This window comes from Malus domestica, chromosome 09 (assembly GCF_042453785.1).
Source record: "Malus domestica chromosome 09, GDT2T_hap1".
Classification (NCBI taxonomy): Eukaryota; Viridiplantae; Streptophyta; class Magnoliopsida; order Rosales; family Rosaceae; genus Malus; species Malus domestica.
This window is the reverse complement of record NC_091669.1, coordinates 32,356,837-32,383,430: the sequence shown is the minus strand read 5'-3', so window position 1 is coordinate 32,383,430 and position 26,594 is coordinate 32,356,837. Positions and strand designations below refer to the sequence as shown.

The 26,594-nt window shown below is 36.4% G+C and overlaps 2 protein-coding genes and 1 long non-coding RNA gene across 3 annotated transcripts; all 3 read left to right on the top strand.

Moving 5' to 3' along the window:
* Positions 1-2,801: 2,801 nt before the first annotated feature.
* LOC103444193 (HMG-Y-related protein A-like) lies at positions 2,802-4,775 on the top strand. The gene is made up of 2 exons (XM_008383113.4): positions 2,802-3,199; positions 3,959-4,775. Exons 1-2 carry the CDS (start codon positions 3,149-3,151, stop codon positions 4,457-4,459), a joined length of 552 nt encoding a protein of 183 aa, XP_008381335.3. The 5' UTR covers positions 2,802-3,148; the 3' UTR covers positions 4,460-4,775.
* A 7,757-nt stretch (positions 4,776-12,532) lies between these two features.
* LOC139188159 (uncharacterized) lies at positions 12,533-13,167 on the top strand. Its single transcript, XR_011571379.1, has 2 exons — positions 12,533-12,724; positions 12,968-13,167. It is a non-coding gene; the product is annotated as an uncharacterized lncRNA (long non-coding RNA).
* Positions 13,168-17,022: 3,855 nt separating this feature from the next.
* Positions 17,023-24,778, top strand: LOC103444192 (THO complex subunit 4D). Its single transcript, XM_008383111.4, has 7 exons — positions 17,023-17,309; positions 17,682-17,966; positions 18,339-18,482; positions 18,577-18,645; positions 19,355-19,542; positions 21,585-21,641; positions 24,313-24,778. Exons 2-7 carry the CDS (start codon positions 17,733-17,735, stop codon positions 24,503-24,505), a joined length of 885 nt encoding a protein of 294 aa, XP_008381333.3. The 5' UTR covers positions 17,023-17,309; positions 17,682-17,732; the 3' UTR covers positions 24,506-24,778.
* Positions 24,779-26,594: the final 1,816 nt, after the last annotated feature.

Genomic DNA, 26,594 nt, shown 5'->3' with positions numbered 1-26,594 from the left:
TTCATTGTACAATTATCTTTTTGTTTCTTTATTGCATATTTTACATGGGTAATTATCTATTAAACCAAATAATTATTTATTTAATTTTTAAAAACGTATTCTATTTAAATACATATTATTTATTTATTTATTAAACCAAACAATTATTGACACACCCCGACCTGAATCAGGGCATGGATTGTAACATCCCACATCACCCAGGAGAGTGGACCATGTAAGCCTTATATGTATATTCTCATCTCTACCTAGCACGAGGCCTTTTGGGAGCTCACTGGCTTCGGGTTCCATCGGAACTCCGAAGTTAAGTGAGTTCGCGCGAGAGCAATCCCATGATGGGTGACCCACTGGAAAGTTCTCTTGTGAGTTCCCAGAAACAAAACCGTGAGGGGGTGGTTGGGGCCCAAAGCGGACAATATCGTGCTACGGTGGAGTCGAGCTTGGGATGTGGTGCGAGCCCGAGTCGGGATGTGACAATTTGGTATCTGAGCTAATCCCTGGCCGGAAGTGTACCGACGAGGACGTTGAGCCCCTAAGGGGGGTGGATTGTAACATCCTACATCGCCCATGAGAGTAGATCATGTAAGCCTTATATGTATATTCTCATCTCTACATAACACAAGGCTTTTTGGGAGCTCACTGGCTTCGGGTTCCATCGGAACTCCGAAGTTAAGCAAGTTCGCGCGAGGGCAATCCCATGATAGGTGATCCACTGGGAAGTTCTCGTGTGAGTTTCCAGAAACAAAACCGTGAGGGCGTGGTCGGGGCCTAAAGTGGACAATATCGTGTTATAGTGGAGTCAAGCCCGGGATGTGGTGCGGGCCCGAGCCGGGATGTGACAATTATTATTTTATTTTTTTAAATCATAACAAAATTTTGGGAGGGAATTTTGGGGGGATTTTTGTAGCCATTTTTTTCATGTCGGTTACAACCGACAATAATGAAAATTTTCTGCAGGTTTATATTTTAAAAAATGTTTCTATCAGTTTTAACCGACAGTAATGAAAATTTTCCAACATAAAACCCCTCCGTCTCTTCCTTGCGCCGGTGCCTTCTCCCTTCCCCCTTCCTTCCCTCTTCCTTCCCCATTTTCTCCTCTCCGCATTTCCTTCTATTCTCTTCTCTTATCTCCTCATTTCCTTCTCCCTTCCCCCTTCCCCCTTCATTCACCATTTTCTCCCCTCCCTTCCTTCTGTCGGGTTCAACACTTGCAACTGAGAGCCTTTGGGAAAGGACAAGGTAAATAATTCATTCACTTATGTATATGCATGTCCTAGACATGAGTTCAAGCACAGTTGTCACATTGCCAGATTCAATTGGGAGGCTGAAGCTCTTGCACTACCTCGATTTATCCTCTTTTTGTCTGACTTTATTTTCTCGGCAACCAAATAGGCATCAACTTTTGATTTCTTAGAAACCCTAATTATCTATTTCTTCGATTAAAGTGATGTAGGCTACGACGAGAAGCGGCAGAATTTGATTCGGAGAATCAATTTCTCTTGTGCTGTGAAGAAGGACGAGAACAAGAAGCAAAAGAAGAGCTCGAAAGAGAGCGCGGCGACGCAGCGGCAATGGTAGAGCATGGTGGAGAACTTGCAGCTGGTGCACCAAAAGCTCTCCATTTCCATTTTCATTCGATTTCGGGGAGAGATTCATTTGAATGAGCAATGCTTGCTGTGATTGAGTGATTCTAATGGAATGTGAATGTGTTCAGGTAGAAACAAACGATGCTGTAATAGTGGCTAGCATGACGCGTCCTAAGTCGCTTCCTAATGAAGCTATGTCTGATCTTGTTGTGAATATGGAAAATGCAGTGAATGCAGGGGATATGCAAAATGCAGAAAGTACAGTGAATATGAAAAATGCAGAAAGTGGTTGTTTATATTTTTTTTATTATTAATATATTTTATGTTGATTTTATCATACAAAAATGTTTTTATTTATTCTTATTAATAAATTCTCTGTCAATTATATCCGACAAAAGTTCTGTCGGTTTTAGCCGACATAAATGCTCTTATTTATTCATTATTAATATTCTCTGTTGGTTATATCAGACACAATTTCTGTCAGTTTTAGAGTATTTTATGTCGAAAAATTCATTTCCTAACACTGGCAATTCTATCGCTTATTATATCCGCCACTGCATCCATTTTTTGTCGGATTTTGCTTAAAATCCGACAGTAATATATGTTTCTTGTCGGTTATCATAACGACACTAATAAATGGTTTCGTAGTAGTGTTAAGAAGATATCAAACAAGCTCTTAGCTTCAATTTGTTTCTTAGCTTCAGTTTGTTTTTGAGTTCACCTATTGCCACCCCAAACTTATTTGTCCTTTTTTTATACAACAATATTGAGAACGGGCGATTGGGCCATATAATGAGTTTAGCAGTTATTTCTTACCAAACTTGTCATTTATGTGATTTAGACTTAATACCTTAAATTTACAAGCTGTGATAAATACTATTAGAACGCAGTACTAGTATTGGACTACCATTTGCAATGGGGGACTCCACCCTGGCAAGGAGTTCACGTTTTCATGCATTCTTTTTACTGTTTGTGTAGTGCGTTTCGTAATAATATAGTCGTTGCACATTTTTTGTATCAATTTTAGCAAGATAATAAATTTTTGCATCCGCTAATCACGTCTTACATACACTTATATCTATCTTCATTGATTAGTTATATTTTTTATTTAATTCAAATATTAGAAATATATAGAAGTGTGCCAGTCTGCAGGAGGAGGAAAATGTGTATGAAAATCACTCTCTTGTAACAGTGACACTCTCCCATCAGCTATTGTGTGGAACCTTCCAATCAGAAGTTCCATAACCTACCACCTCAGCGAGCCGCGTGATCCCCACCTCTCATCCGTTCCATCCTCCACTCCATTACTCCCAGCCGTCGATTTAAGAACCAAAACAAAAATAATTATATTTTATTGTTTACTTTATCCTTTGGCTTTAAATCTATCTAGCTCTCAAATCCTTGCAACTTTAAATCCAACAGCTTTTACCATCAGAAATTTCACGGGTTTTCTCGTTGTTTCTGTAGCAGTAGAAGCTGTAGCAGCAGCAGCTGAGGTTTTTGTGGAGTTCACTGAGAGCGCTTCAATTCAAACATCTTCCTTTTATTTTCTCTGCTGATTTTGAATGGCCACTGAAGAGGTTAATAAGCCTCCATCACTCCCTCCTTACCCTCAGGTACTTCCTTCCACCAAATCTCCAACTAAAATAATTCTCTCAATGTTTTTGTAAATTTTTATGGTCTTGGATATTGCTATTCTTTTTCATTTTTTGATATTTTACATGTTGTGAAAAGGGAAAATTTAGATGGGTTCCTGAATAATGGCAAAAATAAAAATATTTTTTTAAAAAATAATTAGAGCGCTTGGTTCCATTTATTTTTCAAATTATGGCTCATTTGTAACGAGCTTTTAAAATGATTAAAATCGTTTTTGATAAAAATATTTTTTTTAAAATATATTCATCGAGAGTGTTGTCAGTTATTTTAAAAACTCTTTCAAACGAAATCTTAATCATCAGAAATGAGCTTTCACTAATCTGAATATCTCTACCTGTTACAGCTCAGATTTATGGTTTATTTATATTTTTGAGAAAAAAAAATGAGACTACAGTTGTTTGATTCTCCAAATTTGAGATCTTTTTTACTGAATTGAGTTCTGCTATTCGGTTTAATAATTTGAAATAGGAGAACCCAAATCAGTAAAATAAAAAAATAAAAAAACAGAGAGAGAAATTTTACAGAACCCATATTAGTAAAATACTTATGTGTGTGTGTTCATATAACTAGAACTTTTGTTTGCCTTTGAACTGCATTATGCTGCCTAAAAGCTTTCTATATTTAGGACCTTAAGTTCATCCAATGAGAACTTTCTCACTAGAAAGAAAGAATTCTTTTTATTTTCTTTATGGTAAATGTTTGAGTTGTGGTATTTTCAGATGATTCTGAACGCCATTGAAGCCTTGAATGACAAGAATGGCTCGAACAAATCCACAATCTCGAAATACATTGAATCAACATACGGGGACGTGCCGGCCGGGCACAATAAGCTTCTCTCTCACCACCTCAACGAGATGAAAGATAATGGGGAGCTGGTGTTCTGGAAGAACAACTACACAAAACCGGATCCCAATGCACCTCCGAGAAGGGGGCGTGGCAGGCCGCCAAAGCCCAAGGATTCACTGTCCCCAGACACCACCTTGACCTCAGCAAAGGGTAGGGGCCGCCCGCCCAAGGACCCGGAAGCACCCCCAACGCCTCCCAAGGTTAAGGTGTCTTCAGGGAATGGGAAGCCGAGAGGGCGGCCAAGGAAGATGGCGAAGCCTACCGGAGGTTTGAGTGGCTCGTCAACAGTGGAAGAGACAATGCCGGGGAGGCCAAGGGGTAGGCCTCCGAAGGTGAAGGATACATTGAGTGCTGGAGATAGTGTTGGGCAATAGGGTTTTTATTAGTGTAGTATTAGTAAGATTAGTGTGTCTAGCTCCCCCTCTCATTTAATCGAATGTTAAGAACTTTGGGATCGGAGAAGCAATCGGAACAGGCTCCGCGTTTATTTCGTTGGCAAAAACGATCGAATCCGATGTTTTGTGTTGTTAGTTTAGCTGCTGCTGTGTCTTTTGTCTCAACTGTTTAGCTTGTAAAATGAACTGCAGTTGCTTGGTTTCTTAGGTTTGAGAGGAGATGTGACTGCTGCTAATCATGATTGGAATCTCATTTCATTGTCGTGATCTTATAAGTTATAAATGTTGTGTCTAACTTCTTTTTGTTTTTTGGGTGTGGATTATGTGGAATTTTTGCTTAAATGTGCTTTCTAAAGGCTAATTTGGGTCATTCAAGCTTTATTTGAAAGTGGGTTTGCAGTTTGATGTTTATATTAAGGAGGGGAATCAAACATTGAACTTCGTAAGTGAATGTTTTTAAGCACTTGAAGTACAAAAATTTTGGGTTCAATATGGTTCACTTCTGCTCAAGTGGTGATATTCTACTTTAATAAAGTAAGAGCATCTCCAACAGTTTGTGTTAATTTTTGCTAATGTAGCGGATGAACAGTGTCACAAACTACTTTAGCTAGTCTTTTTAATTTTTCATCTCCCAAAGCACTCTCTATTTTAATAAACTTTACATATTTTATTATCAATCATTTCAAAAAGAAAAAACTTAACCCACTCATTTTCTAAAACTTAATTCCGAAACCGGATCCTCTCTGGATCCAAAGGAACTTAGCCAATTTATCAAATGATTCGGTCCATTGAAATTTGATCCAATAGCTACAAATAGAGGGCTCTCTAAAAGTTATAATAATTGTAGCCGTTTGATCAAATTTCAATAGCTCCGGATCATTTGATTCTTGGGCTCAGTTCTTTTGGGTTCGGAGGGGATTCGGTTCCCTTAATTCCATCTCTTCCTTTTCTTCTTGATTTATAGGCCACCATTGAGCTTTATTAATTTTTAACATTTAGAATATAAATAGTGACTCCATAAATATAAAGGGCAATTGTTCACTTTACTATTATTATTTTTTGGGTCAAACAAAATTACTTCCATTAAATAAAAAGACAAGTGCAAGGAAAAGAGAGCCCAAAAGGCAGTCTACAACCTAAATACAAGCCCAACAACAACAAAAAAATATAGTCGAAAGGCCCAAAAGTGACCAGATGAACAACAACAAAAAAAAAACCTAAGACTAGAATGGAAACTAGCAGTCACCAAATGCGCCTCCATCCCAAAGCCACCACCACCACCAAAAGAATGAACTAATGGAACAACTGGATAGGCTGAAAATGGGGGTGAGTGAGCCACCAGCACAGTGAGTGCTCCCATAATTTTACCAAATAGTGCAAAAAACACTTCTACATCCACCCAAGTTAAAAATAAATAAATAAATAAACCTTTTGAGTGGAAGGATGGGGAAAAGAAGGGGAAGAAGGGGGAAGAGGGAAGATGCAAAGGGTGGAGATGGAAGGAAAAGAAGGAAGGAGGGCTAGAAAAAGGTGGGAAGGATAAGGGAAGGATGGGGGAAAGAAGGGGAAAAGGGAAGATGCAAAGGGTGGAGATGGAAGGAAAAAAAGGAAGGAGGGCTAGAAAAAGGAGGGTAGGATAAGGGAAGGATGGGGGAAAGATGGGGGAAGAAGGAAGATGCAGAGGGTGGAGAAGGAAGTAAAAGAGGGAAGGATGACTAGAAAAAGGTGGGAGTCAGACTGCTGTGGACCCCAAGCCGGAGCAAGGAGCGGCTGCTAGGAGGGTTCCAAATCTAGTTTTGTTTTTTTTTTTTTTTTTCCTCTAAAGGCTAGCTAGAGAGCAGTAAGAGAGAAACGGATAGTCCTTTTATAAAGTCTCTTGGAGATGAGTTCTTTTAAATTTGGCTCTTTGAATCTAAGGAAAACTAATGAAAATGGTTTGAAAACTTCGAGTTTTAACGATAAAGATAAAATAAAGGATAAAGTGAATAGTATCAAGATTGACTTTTTAGTATAAAAATATGGTTTTTCATTAAAGTAAACAGTACCGAGAGCTTTTCGTTAAAGTTCCCTTAAATCTAATGACTAAAATGCAGCTTCGAGTATCTAACTACACACCGCAAAACAAAGAGTAACAAGATTGAACTAAAAAAAGATTGAGGATAATAATGAACAAGATTGAGGATAATAATGAACAAGAGTAACAAGATTGAACTAAAAATGCGACAGTTAACATATTTGTTACTCTTGTTCATTATTATCCTCAATCTTGTATTTAGTTTAATAACTTTTAGTTAATAAATTCTAGAAATGATAAAACTAAAAGTTATTAAACTAAATACAAGCTTGAGGATAATAATGAACAAGAGTAACAAATATGTTAACTGTCGCATTTGTTTCCTTACATAACATTGAGATTTTATGATTTGGGGTTTTTTGCTTATATGGAAAAGGCCCAAATAAAAAAACATAGAAATATAAATGTTACGGACACCAACTATTTAGATTAAATTTTGTAAATCATAAGAAGTATTTATTGATGATTAATTATAGGGGTGGTTTTGGTACGATTACCGTACAAAAACCTTTGTACCGATTACCATACCAAATATTTGGTACGGAAAAATCTATTACCATTATCGTACCAAACTTTCGGTATACCGAATATCGGTATACCAAATAGTTTGGTTGGTATGGTATGCCAATGGTAATTGCCACTTAGTTTGACCAAAATCTAATATTTTCTAACCTAATTCAAGGCCCAGAAAATATACACAGTTAATACATTGGTCTTTACAAGTCAATGAAAACCACAAAAACATAAACATGGTAATGAAGCTTTGCAGTTTCAAGTGAGATTAACACAAAAATCACAAAAATGTTGATGCTGATCAACGAACAGCAATATCTTCAACCTCGAGCTTCGACATATATCTAGTTATATAAATGTAAACAATAGCTACAAAGCTAACCTAGTACTCATTAGTAGAAAAAACACTTTGCGTGACGCAGCCAAATTCGTCGCGCAAAGTATGTTTTGCGCGACGCTACACACAAAACGTCGCGCAAACAGCCTTTGCGCGATGGAATTTTGCGTGACGGAGACCAACGTCGCGCAAAAGGGGTTTGCTTGACTGAATTTCACACGACGGAGACCGACGTCGCGCAAAAGCGTTTTGCGCAACATCTTGTGTGTCCCACAAGATTTTGGCCCCAAACCAAGATGTCTTTGCTGCTTTTTTGTTGACTTTGCACGACGCAAGGCCGCGTACGTCACGCAAAACAGCTTTGCATGACGCATGTTCACCAGCGTCACGCAAAACATTCTTGCGCGACGCCACGTACGTCACTCAAACAGCTTTGCGCGACGCTGGTGAACATGCGTCATGCAAAGCTGTTTTGCGTGACGTACGTGGCGTCGCACAAAGTCTCATTATTGATTTCACCATAGCCTCATTTTTTGTTGTTTTATTGATTTCACCATCTTTTCCATGAGAGCATTTAGAATATCAAAACCTCTGATGTGTACTTTCACTGTTCAGGTTTGACGCATCTTCACAATTTTGCTAGTCGCTGCATTTACATAAGGATGTGAAATCAAGTAATATACTTATGGACCATAGCATGACTGCCAAGGTGGCGAACTTCGGTTTTTCAAAATATGCTCCTCAAGAAGGTGACAGTTGTGCTTCTCTTGAAGTAAGATGGACATCGGGTTACTTAGATCCGGAGTAAGATTGTCTCTTCAACCTAAGTTCTTTATTTTGAAATTTTCTTGGGCTTTTAAAAGTATCTTATTTTGGTTTATATTCACAACTGGTATAGACTATAGATATGTTGAACTACAAGACCACTCAGATATCAGTCAAGGTAGGACAGAAAGGAAATGAGATACAAAAAGGAGAGGAAGATCAAAGAGAGGTTATGGAGGGAAAAGAGGAATTCGAAGAGAAGAATGAGATAGAGAAAATTACGATATTCTCGCTTCTGTGGAGCATTAAAGTTTTTTGCTAATTTGCTAACTATTGTTTACTGGGCATGACTAGAAATGGGCTGATGTATCATCCCGATTTAATATGATAATTTTTCGGTCCTACTTCCTTAATAGAAGCAGTATCAATGGTTATGGCTAGGGGTGGTTCGGTATGGGATCCCATACCAAAACCCTTGTCCCGATTCCCAAACCAAATTTTTCGAGAATCCCAATTTGAATACCGATCCCAAACCCAATTTTCAGGAATTCCGAAATAGTTTCGGGATTTCGGGACAAATCGGGAATCCCGAAATGGTTTTGGACTTTTGGGCTTTTGGACTAAAATTTGACATATTATGCTTATGTAACTCATTGAATGAATTGTTAGATTGTGCAAACATATCAAGCAAGTATCATTCACATTCTTGGAAGTGATAGATTGTGCAAGCTGGTTAGTCTGAGACTGAGAATCTATTTCATCTCTTGCTAGTTTAAATGCAAATATAATCTCATATCGGGGCACAAGCATTGGATTGCAAACTGTAAACTTTGCTTGAAGGCTATTAACCTGACTGACGAGCATTGCTACCTTGTGCTTCTTTGCTGTCCATTTACCAATAATCTGCATATGTAAAATACATATTTACAATGCCAACAAGCTCCATTTATTGGTGTAAACAGTAAAGAGACTCAAGCATAGTAACTAGCTGATCCAACATTCTTGGTTTCGACATAAATAAAACAACATTGCTTACGTCATATCATAATTCATAACATATTCCATTCTCTGTAATAAGTTCAAATTATAAAGTCCATAATCAATTATAAAAGAATAATATATATGTATATAATAATTAATAATATATATTTTCGGTTCGGTATGGGATTCCCGAAATATCGAAAAGTCAATCCCGAATCCCGTACCAAAATTTCGGGATCGGTTCGGGATAGCATCCCAAAAATTTCGGAAATTTCGGTTTAGGAAATTTTTGGTTTGGGATTAGGATTTTTTCGGTTCGGTTCGGGATTTTTGGGAATTTTTTCCACCCCTAGTTGTGGCTTATCCTTAGACTCATGTCCATTATTTTGCAATCCTCATCTCGCTTTTCAACAATTGATTTATTTTCCTTGGCACTGTAGCAACTATATTCTCTTATGGACAAACGAGTAGTGGGAAGACATACACAATAAGAGGGATAACAGAGAAAGCTGTCATTGATATCTACAATCATATAATCAATGTAAGTTTAATCATCACAAACTAATAACAATTATGAAAGTTATAGGGAAGATTGTTGCTTTGAAACTAATGTACTCGGATTGTTTGGTTGCAAACTCCGGAGAGAGACTTTACAATAAAAATCTCTGGACTTGAAATATACAACGAGAATGTGAGGGACCTGCTAATGTAGAAAGGTACCGTGATTAAGAAGTTGGTGGAGGAAACTGCAAGCAATGATCAGCATTTGAGACATTTAATCAGCATTTGTTTCCTTAAATGTTGTGCTACTGCATTCTTTAAATGTTGTGTTGCACAAAAATAAACCTTGCAAATTGCAATGTATATTTTTTTCCTTAACTTAAAAGTTTGAAGTCTATACTCTCTCTCTATAAATATATTGGAGAAACCAAAAGCGGAGCTGAAAAAGCAGAGAGTCACAAAACAAAGATAAAATTTGATTCCCGTTTCAAACAACAACCACAAGTTCATTTTTGGATTTTGGAAGAATTGAAAAGAAAATTATAGGGGTTAGGTTTGGATTTCGGATGTTATTTGGTATTTTAAAATATAACTTTGCGCGATGTACCAGCGAATACATCACCCAAGGCTGTTTGCGAAACGTACCAGCGCATGAGTCACGCAAAAGCTGCTTGCGAGACGTACCAGCGAATGCGTCATGCAAAGGCTGTTTGCACGACGTGCAAACAATGCGTCATGCAATTTGCACGACGTACAAGTTAATGCGTCACGCAAAGGCATTTTGCGCGACGTACCAATGAATGCGTCACGCAAAGTGTTTTTATTACCTTCGTCAAGTAAGATTTTGTGGTATCAACTAGCATAAATATTTTAAATTGACGATCAAATTAGTTCATTGTATTCATATAGGATCGAGGAGTAGAGCTATAAAAAATCACTAAAATCGGAGTTAAAACTACCGTTGAATCGTGATTTTTTGTTTATAACCGTCCAAATGTTTTGTCCCGTTACTTGATCTCCGAACGTTTGTTTTTTGTGATTTTTTATGTATACGATCTCGACGCATATGCAAACAAGTTTGACGGTTTGATCGTTGAAATTAATTTCATACAATCCGTATCCCATCAAAACGATAGATTTACTAACACTTTTGGAATTTATTTATACTTTTCATTAATTATAACAAAAGATTTTGTGGTATCAACTAGCGTAAATATTTTAAATTGACGATCAAATTAGTTGATTGTATTCATATAGGATCAAGGAGTGTACCTATAAAAAATCACCAAAATCAGAGTTAAAACTACCGTGATTTTTCGTTTATAACCGTCCAAATGTTTTGTCCCGTTACTTGATCTCCGAACGTTTGTTTTTATGATTTTTTACGTATACAATCTCGACGCATATACAAACAAGTTTGACTGTTCGATCGTTGAAATTAGTTCCGTATCCCATCAAAACGATAGAATTACTAACACTTTTGGAATTTATTTATACTTTCATTAAGTATAACAAAAAATTTTGTGGTATCCACTAGTGTAAACATTTTAAATTGACGATCACATTAGTTCATTGTATTCATATAGGATCAAGGAGTGTACCTATAAAAAATCACCAAAATCGGAGTTAAAACTACCATTGAATCGTGATTTTTCGTTTATAACCGTCCAAATGTTTTGTCCCATTACTTGATCTTCGAACGTTTGTTTTTTGTGATTTTTTACGTATACGATCTCAACGCATATACAAACAAGTTTGACGGTTCGATCCATATCCCATCAAAACGATAGATTTACTAACACTTTTGGAATTTATTTATACTTTTCATTAATTATAACAAAAGATTTTGTGGTATCAACTAGCGTAAATATTTTAAATTGACGATCAAATTAGTTGATTGTATTCATATAGGATCAAGGAGTGTACCTATAAAAAATCACCAAAATCAGAGTTAAAACTACCGTGATTTTTCGTTTATAACCGTCCAAATGTTTTGTCCCGTTACTTGATCTCCGAACGTTTGTTTTTATGATTTTTTACGTATATGATCTCGACGCATATACAAACAAGTTTGACGGTTCAATCGTTAAAATTAGTTTTGTACAATCTGCATCCCATCAAAATGATAGATTTACTAACACTTTTGGAATTTATTTATACTTTCGTTAAGTATAACAAAAAATTTTGTGGTATCCACTAGTGTAAATATTTTAAATTGACGATCAAATTAGTTCATTGTATTCATATAGGATCCAAGAGTGTAGCTGTAAAAAATCACCAAAATCGGAGTTACAACTACCGTTAAATCGTGATTTTTCGTTTATAACCGTCCAAATGTTTTGTCCCGTTACTTGATCTCCGAACATTTGTTTTTTGTAATTTTTTATGTATACGATCTTGATGCATATACAAACAAGTTTGATGGTTCAATCAATGAAATTAGTTTTGTACAATCTGTATCCCATGAAGTTCAATGGTATATATTTTTATTAAGAATATTTAAATTTATTTATTTTGTATATTTAACACTTAAGAAATTGAATGATATATATATTTATTAAGTAGCTTTAAATTTATTATTGTAGTTCTGGTCGAGTTTTTGTTAGAAAAATATATTATTATGGGTTTTATGTGAAAAAAAATTTTGAGTTTGAAAAGAATAAAGTCATTTTATCAGTAATTTTTATAATAATTTAAAAAATAAAAATACCTTGTGCGACGCTTTAATTTAGTCGTCGCGCAAAAACACTTTGCGAGACGTCAACTTGAATACCTACGTCACTCAATTTGTTATAATTATGGTGTGCAATTGTAAAATTTAGGCGGTTTGTTTGAAATTTCCAAGTTTGTACATGTGCCATTTCTTATACCCTCTCTCTCTATCTCTCCTGTAGTCACTCGGTCTTTCTCCCTCTCATCTCGCCCTCTCTCTCCCTCTCTCTTCCCGTAGCCTTCCTCATCAACTTCTTTATTTTGAACTCAGACCTCTCTTTTGAACCCAGATCTCTTTCCCTCTCGTTCTAAACAACGGCCAGCCACCACCCATTCGTCATGCTTGTCTCTCTCTTTGAAGGTAAATCTAATTACAAATTATGAAATTGTGAAATTAAGGATTTTGATTGTGAATTAAGATGACTTTTAGAATTTAGGGTTTTAATTTGGGATAAATTTCAGGGTTTAAAAATTTGTGAATGCGATTTAGGGTTTTAATTTTGAAATGGGGATTGAATCAGGGTTTTTATTTGGGATAAATTATTACGAAATTGGCTGAATTTTAGGGTTTAAGAATTTCATTTTTGTTGTTTCTTGTTTGCAGTTTGAAGATATTTTGGTATAGATTTTCAATTCCCAGCCAACCAGGAGGTATTGACCCAGATTTTCAATTCCCTCATCTGCGTTAAGCAACGCTGCCTGAAGACCCTCTCACATTTGAATTCTTTTTTAATAATACTTGTATATCTATAAGTTCTATGACCTTCTACTATTTCATAATCCAAATTTTGTCATTTTAGTTTACCAACCCTTGCATTTAAAATGATGGTATTAAACTCACGCACACGTCCACACGCCAATTTGATGCAGAATCACAATGCATTTGTATTCACCTAATAGTATTGACGTATTGTTACAATAGTAAAATTGAAATCAGTACACACAATATCATCAACACCGGTCAGCTTCTTACTAGTAATCATACGACTCTCTCTCTCTCTCTAATTCTACAAATAACATATGGAGTAACTTTGAAGCTTCCGCAGGATTTGGCCAACAATGAATTAGAGGAGTGTCTAGTCTATTTTGATTTTATCTACATTAAAAGGCTGCAATAGTAATCATACGACTCTCTCTCTCTCTCTCTCTCTCTCTCTTTCTCTGTAAAACATAGTTCGTAGTTACCAGTCTCATTAACTCTTTGCGTACCTCGGCTCTTCTTATCATGGTGTTCAAATTTCAATAGAGAATGTTCTGGTCTAAAGCATGTAAACTTACTTTCAAACAAAGAGAAAGGGTATATTGACATAATTATGAACACCCCTTAAGTAAGAAAGTTGGGAACATATGAAAGAAGGATTGTGCATCACGCAAACCCTGACACTTTGCGCGACGCATTTCCCTACGTCACGCAATGACACTTTTCACGACGTAAGATTGTGCGTCATGCAAACCCTGACACTTTGCGCGACGTAAGATTGTGCGTCGCGCAATGACACTTTGCGCGACGTAGGATTGTGCATCACGCAAACCCTGACACTTTGCATGACGTAGGATATTTCTTCGTCACGCAAACCCTGATTTCACAGGCATGGCACAATGCTTGGCACGTGACGAAGGTTCGTCGCACAAATTTTTACGCGACATTTTTTTGACTTTGCACGACGAACGACCTACGTCACACAAAGTGTTTTTTATACTAGTGACTACACTACTACTCACTAAATAATTCAGCTGCATATCATCATCAATGTTTCTTTTGTTGCACTTTGCAAAAAATAAGCATAATAATATTGTTGCAGAACTACTTCTACTACTTACCATGACATGTGAGATCCACAGTATAACTATAACACGTGTTCCCAATTCATAGAAGTTACAAGCCAAATCAAATAAGTGTACAAACTAAATGAAAATTGGAAATTCGAATAGAAGTTAACATTTCAAACTAAATCAACTTAAAACTTTAAAAAGTAAAAATGCATTGATCCATTCTTCAAGCTTTGAGATGTAGATGCATTTAGAGGAGGCATTGAACTTGTAGAAGATTGAGGTTGAGCTTGTGTCAATCCTACATTACAAAGTACGTATACATATATATATATATATATATTAATAAGATTTAGAATAAGAATTAAAGTTGAATATTTAATAACAAATTTACTAAATAAATTAAAACATGTCTTACTTGTTTCTACTTCTTCCATTTCCTTGTAAAATTGAAGCATATCTTTCGTTGGTTCTTTGTAGAAGTTTACTTCATCCACCCTAAGCCAATCACTAGTACGTGCCTCTACTATTTTAGGAGTCAAGGATGCACTAGTACGTGCCTCTACCATTTTAGGAGTCAAGGATGCCCTAAAAGGGTCCACAACCCTCATCCCAAGACTAAATGCACTGTCACTAGCAACGGTATAAGTGGGGATTGCAAATATATCCTTGGCTATTTGTGAAAGGATTGGAAACTTTTTTGTGTTTGATTTCCAATTCAAGAGATCAAAGCCACCAACAATAAAACTAATATAAGGAGCGGCAAAGTACTTATCCACTTCATTGGATATCTCCAAAAGACGTTGCTCCCTCATTTCTTATATAAGCTCCTTCATCATTTCAATTTTGTTCTCATCACCCCCACAAGCTTGAATTATGAACTCTTCATTTAGTTCCACATCTTCCAATGGAGCCCCAATGGTAGTAGAAGAACCTCTTATATACTCATTATACAAATCAAGCAAGCATTTTTTAATCTCCTTAAGCATCCAATCTACCTTCCTATCATATCATCCAAGTGCTTTGAGGTTGATGGTAATCATTTGAAGTTTATAACAAGGGTCTAGAACTTGACCAAGAAAAATAAGTTGATTCACATTCTCAAAATTCCCCCAATAGTTGTTAAATTTTCGCATCATTATAGTAGCCACGCTTTGCAATGTAAGATTGGTAGCATTTTTTTTTTTTTTTCAATCTCTATTTGTAAAGCAACTTAATCCCATAGCAAAGTTGATATAACCTTTTTAGTTGCACTAAGCTTCAAAGTAGCATCATGAAACTCTTTCAAAAAGTGTGTAAAAGCTAGTGCCTTCTCTCAATCCTCCTCTTCCCGAGGCCCCACTCTCTTTATCAAATTCTTCTTTGAATCCATTTCCATCTCTTCAAAGTAATCACGAAATTACACATTCTCCTCCGCCATCCTAAGAAACACCTTCCTAAACTTGTATGCAACGTCAAACATTTTATATGTTGTATTCCACCTTGTAAACACATCAAAGGGCATATTAGACATTTTATCCATCTTGAATAAGATAGCAAAATCCCTAAACTTATCCATTCTAGCTGGCTAAGAATGAATGTACTTGACACAATTTCGAATCCCCTCAACTAACTTAGTAAGCTCCTTTAACCCACTCTTGACAACTAAATTTAAGATGTGACAAACACACCTCATATACAAGTACTTCCCATCAACCAAGAGAGAATTCATTTCCTGTAGCCTTTTTTTCATATAGTCAACCGCAACATCATTGGCGGAAGCATTATCAACCGTGATGCTAAAGATCTTCTATATCCCCATTAGTTCAAACACACTTCTAGAACATTCCCAATGTTATCTCCCATATGGCCCGTGATCTTTATGAAGTTTATGATGCGTTTGTGCAACTTCCATTCAATATCCATGAAGTGGGTGGTAACTACTGTGTAGTTGATGTTTTGAATTGATGTTCAAGTATCGGTTGTGATACTTACCCTTTGATTACGCATAGCTTCAAACAATTTAGACTTCTCTAATACAAACAAATCTCACACATCGGCCGCAATCTTCCTCCTATTTGGAATCTTGAACCGAGGTTAAGCCTATTTTATCATATCAATATATCCACCACCTTCAACCACCTTAAATAATTGTTCATCCTTAATGACAAACATCACAACCTTTAACTCAAGTCTCTTTTGGTTAAAGGTGCGGAGGACCAATCCACTACCCATGGACTCATTTGTTAAGACCGATTGATTTTTATCACCTTTTATATAAAGAGGCGAATCCTTACAAACTTTTCTAAGGTGATACATTATGCTTGATGTCCCATTTTTATTAGGATCGGCCGGACACTCTTTCTTGCAATATGAGCAAATTGCAAGGTGAATTTTTTTACCTTTATTCCCTTTTCTACCCACCTTCTTAGCATGTGACCACACCACCGATCGCCCCCCATTAATATCATTGTCACCTCTCTTACCACTTCCCACACTTTCATCCACTTCTTATTGATTTTCTTATTGAGGTTGTGTTTTAAGTGTTTGGAGTTGAGGTTGGGGTTGGGGTTGAGTGGTGGAATGTGTACTAGTAGAGCCATGACTATTCCTAGACTCCATCTTTGAACTATTAACCAAAATAAGATATAATGTTATATTAAAATATAGTAGCTAAGCCCCGTAACTCATACATATAAATCGTATGCATAGTCATATGAATAAGCAATATAATTATGCAATCATTCATATAAATTGTATGCATAGTCATATGCAAGTGAATAAGGCATCAATTCCTAATTGTATGCATAATCACATAGGTATTTTAGCTTTTTTCTGATCACAAATTATTTTATTTGAACATATATAGAATTAAGATGGATGGTTTTATTTCTATTACTAGTTCTTCTTCCCGAATTTACCAATTTAGTCTATAAACCATTACTCCAAAAGAAAATTGGCACGAAAGAAAAGACAAGTACACATCACATTCGATCTGTGTCACAACCGCGTACGAAACAGCGTTCGAACTTCGAAAGCAAGTTAAAATCCCACTTAACACAAAGAAAAAAGGCCTTTAGAAACCCTAACACACTCGTCTCCGTCCCCATCTCACACTTTACTTTCTCACTGCGCCCAATCGCTCTTGTGTCTGTCTTCGGCTCAGCGGACGCTTCTCTTCTCTAATCAATCTCCTGGTATGTTCCCTTCTCTCTCTCTCCGTGCCCTAATTCTTTGTTCTAGGATTTCTGATTTGAATACTTTGTAGATTTGTAGATTTATTTCGTTGTTTTCTTTCTCGTCGATCGGAAAATATCGCTTTGATTTTAGGTTTCTAATGGTCTGATTTACCCTTTTTTGACCTAATTGTAAATTTTACCTGTAATTGGACTTTGTGAATTGATTTTCCTTACGATTTACATCATCATTGTCTGAATATTGAAAAAGTTTCTTATACATTCGACGAAATTGAATTCAGAAATCGAGATGAGTAATCTTTGACTGTTGTTTGTATAATATGATTCATGATTTAGAGGTTATCGTTATTGATATAATTTTTGTTATTGCAGGTTTAGATCTCATTCATAGCAAAAGGATTTCAAATATAATCTCTCGTTTAGATGTCGACTGCTTTGGATATGTCGCTTGATGACATGATTAAGAACAGCAGGGGTAATCGTGACAGAAATAGAGAACAACGTGGTAGGGGTTCTCGTGGCCGCGGTGGAGCACGTGGCTCCTTTAATGCTGGAAGGATGGCCGCTGGAAGAATTCCAGCTGGAAGAATTACAGGACTTGTTCGTAGAGGTCCTCTCCCGGGGGTTACTCGGCCGTCCTCATATACCATTGCCAAGGCAAGCTAAAAAACTGTAGATGTTTAATGATATGCTTGAGAATATGATTTTAAAACCCAAATACACGAGGATCTCTAAAACGCTTAGAAAGTCAAATACGAGGGGATCTCTAAAATGCTTAGAAAGTCAAATACTAGAGGATATGTGACGTATGTTGTTCATGGAGAAGCTCATTTTGGCTCATCTTCTTAACCGCTATAGCCTATCGTCGCCCACTCCATATGTACGGTTATCTTCGAGATTTATCTGTACTTGTGGGTTGTTGGGTTATTTTTCTGGGGACTTTGAAGAATGGCAAATTATCTTGTTATCTATTCGTGAGCTGACTTTTATTTTCCCCCATCTGGATCTTTTTCTGCATGCTTTCATCAGTCTACCCGCAGAACCAAGCGTTTCCCATGGCAGCCTGATTTGTTTGAAGACAGCCTTAGAGCTGCGGGGATATCAGGGATTGAAATTGGCACAAAGTTATATGTATCTAACTTGGACTACGGAGTGACAAATGAGGATATAAGGGTACAACTTGAGCCATATACTTTCATCTTAAGCACTTTCTATATCGAGTTTCTTGTAACATTCTCCTGAAACGTCACGTGCAACTGCAACTCAGGAACTTTTCTCTGAGATCGGAGAGATGAAGCGATATGCAATACATTTTGACAAAAATGGTCGCCAAAGTGTGAGTTTTTTGCTCAGTATTTAGAGTTCTTCCCTCTTACATTCTATCCTGATTTGTTGTTTTACTTATATTTGGCACTGATTTTTAGTTAAGATCCTGATATTGGTTGTAGTGTCTACAAATAACTCAAAGAAAATAAACTTGTATTTGAAGTCATTGTATTGATTTTAAAATCCTGATATATAAACAGAGTGTAAACTAGTGTGATTCAACTCTGTTCAATCCCTATTAGAATTTCCATGTTCAGAAGTACAAGTAGACATTTTTGTAAAGCATTTGTACTTGTTAGTTTTCTCGTAATGGTTCTAATCCAAGCAAACTCTGAATATATCAAAGCCCCTAACTTCATTTTTTTTACATTGTACATTGTTTTAAGAGACATTGTGCCATGCTTGTCCAGTAGACATTTGATGTTGAATATTAGTCTACCCTTCTGGCTGGTGGATTCTGCAAAAGCCAGCCAAGGTGTTATTTCTTCGTTTCATGATATCTAATTAACATTGGTATATGTGATACTCTGATGTTTGATCTTGATATGTATTTTGACATTGTTTATTAGTTTAGCCAGTGTTGGTCTATTTAAGGACAGTTGTTATATGTTAAGCATTATTCTCAGCCGAGTATAATTGGATCTGTACTTCTTTCTACTATTTGATAGACACTTTGGTGGTCAAGTTTTATTAAGGAAATTTTCCTGTTGTGTTATCAGGGCTCAGCTGAAGTGGTTTATACTAGAAGAAGTGATGCATTCGCAGCATTGAAGCGCTATAATAATGTTTTATTGGACGGGAAGCCTATGAAAATTGAGATTATTGGTGCCAGTGCAGGGATGCCTATTTCAGCTCGTGTGAATGTGACAGGCAGGCACGGAAGGAAGAAAAGGACTGTTGTAATGACGTATGCTTTCTTTTTCCCCTTTCACACTGTTTCTATCATATTTTTAAGCAACTGTCGCTGCATTCATGGGCATGTGTATAAAATCATATATTGTTAATGATTAAATTACACCAGGATACATCGAGCGATCAACAGGCTTGCATCTATTTGCTAAAGGATACAAGGAATTGTTGGAGATGGCCTTTGCTAATTGTTTCAATATTCACATAAATTCTACCATATCTTTGTCTGGAATTGTGGACAATGTCCATCTCCCTTTTACATATTATTAGCTGCTGGTCATATATATAGAGATGGCGACACCAAGAACAACCATTGTTATTTGTTAATTTCTGTTGGATGTTTTGGTTGAATGTGAATATATTAAAATTACCAGCAAATTATTTCTAAGTTCAACTTACTTAATTCTTTCCATTGTAAGTCTCTATGTTCTGGTCTCCATTGGGTGGGATCCTCAGGTTGTGGGGAGAGGTTGTTTCCGAAGTCTTTGGAAGCACATTGTCAATGTTACTGTCTTTTCTCCCTCTTTTGAAAGTTGGGGGTGGGTAATTGGAAGAGAGTGGGTAAATGTTTGGGTGGGGATGTCACCTTTTAATCTCTATTTCCTTCCTCATTTAGTTTTGAAATGCAACCTTCTATTAATTCAATGACTTAGAGCATCTCTAGTGGAGTCCCTAAATAAGGACAACCACCGTATAAAATAGGTACAAAACAAATATAGGGACAAAATGAATCTCCAATGGATAAGAAAGTCACCGGATACATAGTGTATGTCCTCACATATAGGGACTATATAGGGACAACCTTGAGGGAAAACAGGGCCCACAATCTTGATTGAAACTTTTAATTAATTAAAAAAAGGTTAACATAAACAACAAAAATGTGCACCTTGAGTGGAAAACGGGGCCCATAATCTTGATTAAAGATTTTAAGCTTTTAATGCTTTTAATTAATTAAAAAGGTTAACATAAACAAAAAATGTGCACCTAATCAAATTATCACATGAAATCATAAAAACTTCAAATTTAGGGATTCTGCTGCAAGGACTCTCCCATTGGAGGCAATATTCCTTTAGGGACACAAGATTCCTTAAATGAGTACTCAAATGTGGTGGTGGGAGTCCCTAAATGGGGACTTCCATTGGAGATGCTCTTAGAAGCTTAGATTTCTTTCTAGGTGATATGCAGGCCTTTCCTTCCGCATTAGGTGGGGAATATGCAGACTTTTCTCCCATCTAGGTGATATATCTTTGCATTCAAGTTGCATTCAAATTGTGCAATTTTTTTTCCTACAGTGGTCACCTGTCAACTGGATCCTCCCTTTGAACCACTGAAGGTTGATTTGGCAGGTGGGTATCCCAGACTCCCAACCAAGGTGAACATTCTATTGGTTGGTTGTTCATGGATAAAAGACCTTGCATGTTAATTTCTACCTTCGAGTGTCTTGATCAAGGAGGGGAAGTATATGGGCCATATATGTTTTCATTGCAGATTCACTAGACCGATTTAGAATTGATTGTTGTAGGGCATTGGATGGGTGTGGACCTGTGGGTGTGCAGAAAAACTGGCACTGAGGTTTTATTGGGTTATAGTGGTCTGACTGGTGGTTTAGGTGTTTTCTGGGTTTTGGCATTAGGAGATGGACTGCTCATACATGTTTCTTATGCTTCCTTTTGTATCTTCTTAATATAACTCATATTTATTATAACAAATATCTTTAGGGGTGTGCTATCCACACATCCCAAATTACTTCTCACACACCCTTATTAATTTCTATCCGTTGACCTTCAATTCATCCGATCCAACGGCCGAAAATTAGAAGGGTGTGTGAGAAGTAAAATGGGGTGTGTGGATATCACACCCCATATCTTTAATGTCTCCTGATAATATATTGTTTCTTTCCTAGAGCATTTTTAAGTCATATCAGGTCATAGAAGTTTTTGATACTCCATGATTAATTAGGCCTTTTGTATGTGAGGTGCTGTTATTGTTGCACTGCATAAAGTAAGGATATTTATCTTTCATTGTCCTTTTGTAATGCAGGCCTGGACCTGGTAATGCTGGTGGCTATGCTATGCCTATGGTTAACCGCGGTTCTGGGTAAGTTCTTTTCTTTTTACCTTGTGACTATGAAATTGTGTCTTTTTGAACTGTCGATGTCTTGTTGTTTTCTTGATGTAAAACATATGTGCTAGAGTTCCAATTTTGTCTAATTTGTCTGACGTGCTTGTGGACCTATCATACGCATGTTAGAAAGATTTATCAACAGTCTATCAAAACAATGTCTATACACCCCATGTTTGGCTTAGAAGACCATTGACAGGTCAATGCTACATGGTGCCATGCACCATTAACAAAATTAGGCCATATAATACTGGTACCGAGCTATGGGTCTTTAGCAGGCTGACCGATGGACCAAGAGTGGTGGGTCATGAGCCTTAGGTTGGCCCTGTAGTTTTTGGTGTTGTTTCTTAAAAATAATTATAATTAAAAATATTAGATATATTTACGTCCAGACATCTTAGTTAGATGATGTATTATATGGTTGGAGAAAAATTTAAATTGGCCGTTGTGCAAGGAAACAGATAATAATGGAAGAGTAGACAGACAATTAGCTTGCTCGTCCGTGTGCAAGGATTGCACACATAATCGTTTGATTTAAATCAAAATGGTTTATGGGATAACAGTTTACGGCACACAAGTAAATGATAAGTGTTTTATTAAGTGTAGACAGACAATTAGCTTACTCGTCCATGTGCAAGGATTGCACACATAATCGTTTGATTTAAATCAAAATGGTTTTAGGAAAACAGTTCTAATAAAAAAATGGTTTATAGGATTACAATTTACTGCATACAAGTAAATGACAAGTGTTTTATTAACTGTAAAGTTTTATCCGATGGCTTAAAAGTTAGAGCATGGTAAGTACTTTTTTTAAAGTAATAAAATCATTCAAGTTTTGTCGCATGCACACAGATAAAAGGGGATGGACTGCTGTTGTATTTTCTCTATTGCTATCTCTCTATGATGTTCTACGTCTGTTTGGTTGCCAAAATGTTTATTGTTAGTTTGGTATTTTTAAAACTTCATGAGATGACAAGTTGGGTTCGTTTGTGGATCGTTAAAGATGGATAAGGCTTTGAATGTTGCATTTCTCTTTAGGCTTATGATGATGTATTCAGTTGCTATTTTGTTAATTAATGCAGCGTCTTATTTACTTAGGGACACCTAAAATTTGCAACTCAATGTAGCCTGCCCTAGCTAGAAATGTAACACAATTCGTTGGTTGATCTTCAAGCTTGTTTTTTCCTTGATCCCCATGCTTCCTTCATTTGTCTCCCTCCCAAACCATTTATTATATGTGTACTGTTATTATCAAAGTGATATTTGTGTAGAGATTTTATTGATGGAAAAAGGTGAAATTGTTAGGCTAGAGATTCAAATTTAACAGCCTAAACTACTAGACTGGAGGCAAATGCCAATTATGCATCCAGATAGGAGGGTTCTCGTGCAAGCTCAGTGATTTCACTTACCACGTGAGAACAAATTCGTATGCTGAATTGAGTTTAGGCCGTCATATTCTTGTTTCTCTGTTTGTATGAACTTAACTTATTTTTAGGTGATATAGCTGAGCTAGTTATTTATGAGGGACCTAATTATAGTTTTGTTAACTAACACTAGCATTTGCCTACACACTTTGTGTATGAACACATTTTTTTAGAAAAATGGGAAGGAGAGAGGGAGAACATGGGAATTGGGGGGGGGGGTGGGAGGTTTTTGTTTTTGTTTTTGGTTTTTTTTATTTTTAAATTTTAAATATTGGAGATATTTTAACATCACCTTTAGGTGAGGCTTCAATAAAAAAATAGTAAAATTTGAACCTATGAAATTACATTATTGCCCATCATTTTTTTGTGTGATAGAAGACTAAATAGTCTTTTCACCATCTTTTGGTTGACAAAGAGGGTTTCATTAATGTAGTTTTAGATCTTTACTTATTTGTCAATTTTCATTTATACTAGGCACCCTAATTTAACTTCTCTTTTGGTATGAGGGTACTATTAAGTAGTTTGAACCCGACGTTTAAATCCCGTATTTAACCAGACCGTTTCCAATGTTCCTGTTGACTGGTGTTTATCTGGCTTGGTTTTGGTGATATGGTTCTTGACTTCTTGTGGGGATGATATGGTTCTTGACTTCTTGTGAGTATGATATAGTTCTTGACTTCTTGTGGGTATGATATGGTTCTAGAATCAATTTGTTCAGTATCTGTTATCTTTGTAAGTTTTGCAATCAAGACACATAAGTTTATAAAATGAAATCACACATTCAGTAAAGGTTTTTTTTATGGGCTACTTGTTGTGTGCATTGTGCTGCTTGAACTCTGTTTGATTGTCTACATACCCCCAAGCTGCGGCATCTAATACTTATGCTTATGTACAATTATGAAATGTCTACATCATCTACGTGTTGACTAAGAGCTATCCCAGCAGTGAAAATTGAGAACATATAATAGCTACCTATCTTCCCAGTTATGTTGAAAGAAATTACATGCTTGTGGGTACCAAGAGTTTTATTTTTTCCAAAACGAGTATAACGGGAAACCTACAAGTTAAAAATATTTGTGATCCAGTACCTGAATGTATCTGTACATATGCGTCTTCAGTTTGGTATTTGCAGCTGTATGGTATATATGCTGCTGTGGGATTTTAGTAATAGTCAGTATCATTTCAAGCTGTGATTACAATTACATTGTTTCTGTATTTTGTAGTGGGAGCAGCCGTGGAGGGAATAGAAACGGTCGAGGGAAACCACGTGGGAGTGGCAGCGGCAGTGGTCGTGGGCGTGGGCGTGGGCGTGGGCGTGGTCGTGGTGGAGAGTGGAGGAAGAAGCATGTGGAGAAGTCGGTTGATGAACTCGACAAGGAACTAGACAGCTATCACACAGATATCATGCAGAGTTAGTTCGAAACTGGAGGTGTGGAACTTTGCTTGCTGGTATCAATCAGTGTTTAGCTATGGTAGCTGTACAAAAATGATGGTTGTGATTTTCGCGATATAGATTAATTTGTGCTTGGATGATTTCTCAATGCTTTTCGTCCTAGGCCAGCCGACTTAGAGGCAACGAAGATGTTGGGTTGATTTGAAAGTTGTTTTGATGGTTGGTAGCATTTATTTTGTGTAAAACGACGCTTTAATGTTGGGGTGATATGCTAAATGAGATAAATGATTTGTGTATATTGTTTTTGCTCAAAGACACCAGTCACGCCACTTGGGTTGCAGCTTAGATCCAATTTCATGAGTTACATTATGAGTTGGTTTGTTGCTTTTACTGTGACCAAACTAGTAACAGTAACGGTTCGGTTCGGTTCTGTTCGGTTATGAGAAATTTTTAAGAAAAAGGAACCATACTAAACCAATATTGAACATTTTTGTTCAGTGCTAAATTCTCTCATTCCATATAACGTGTTTTGCTTTGTGTGCTTTTTGATTTCATCCATCAATGGAAGAAGATAATGGTTGTGAATGGTAAAGTCTCTCAATGCATCGATATATTTCTGTGTCTTGTGTTAATAGGCATATGCTGCTGTTTTGAGTTTAGTAATAATTGTACTTGTTAATCCTAGAAAAACAAAACCTACGAGGGGGCATGCTGTTAGTTTAGGACATAACTGCGTCCTTGGAGAATCTGGTGTGAATGTGAGGGTGCAAATACGCGGCCAAACAGCCAAGTGTATACTTCATTCTAGGAGTGTGACTTGATCTTTTCATTCAAACGATCATGGTTGAAGAAGGAACCTCTCAGCTTTGGGTTCTTCGACCTCGTAGACAAGGCCGTAGGTTCTTCAAGCTAATAACGCCTCTTATCGAACGACTAACTTGAACTAACGTCAACCTTTCTGAAAGTTCAACTGGAACAAATGCCTCTTTTCAAAAGCTCAATAAAACCTTTTAGTTTGGTAGAACTAACGTGAATCTTTTCGAAAGCCCCACAAATAAATCTCTTGACATGGTAAAACTAAACACGAACGAACCTGTTCGAAAGCCCCACAAATAAATCTCTTGACATGGTAGAACTAAAACGAACCTTTTCAAAAACTTGAATTGATCTCGTGGCATGTTGGAAGTTGGAACAAACATAAACCTTTTCAAAAATTGTAGATAATCTCCGTTCTTTCTTTTTCTTTTTCTGAAAATTGTCGATAATTTTCACCCTCAAGTTCATGGCATGCGGACGCACGAAGAAAAATAGCTCAGTGTACCAACAAGGATTCATACACAATAGATTTCAACCAAAAATCGAACTCTACTTTGACACCAAGTTGAAAATATAAGGTTTAGGAACAATTCAGGATTCTCTAATAATCTCACAAACTTGGGAATACTTTATTCCTTTTCACAAGAAAATTTTATAAGATTACAAAATAGCAGTAATGGGAAATAAATAAAACCAAACCTTTGTACACATGACAAGAATCAAATCAAAATTGGACCCTAATTAATTAAAATCTCTAAAATATTTTCCTATATATTTTCAAGAAAAAGAAGGATCAACCTAAAGTAACAAAATTAAGACATAACAAAATTAATTTATCCAATAGCACAAAGTCCTTAGATTTACCAAGTTGATTTCCCTACATTCACCTCATGTAGGGATAGTAAATTTCACTCATATGAAATTTTAATTTAGAAATAACCACAACCACTACCATATGTAGCATCTATATTACCATGGTTATATCTTATGATCCCTAGAAACATACAGTCAAAGACTTAAAATTTGCATATTTGGTAACTAGTATGAGAAGGGTCATGCTTTCAGAGAATATATATATATATATAATGAATATATGAGAAAGGTCAACTGACCATCCTAATTCTTCATTGGCTCCGTCTTTGATCTGAATCGCTGTTAGCCTGTTGGTGATGCCTTTAGAATCCAACAACATTCATGTTAATAAATCAAATATTAAAGCGGAAACGGAACTTGCAAATAAAAAATCCAACCATTGGATCTTTAAAGCCTAATTCTTTTGACATAATCAAAACAAAA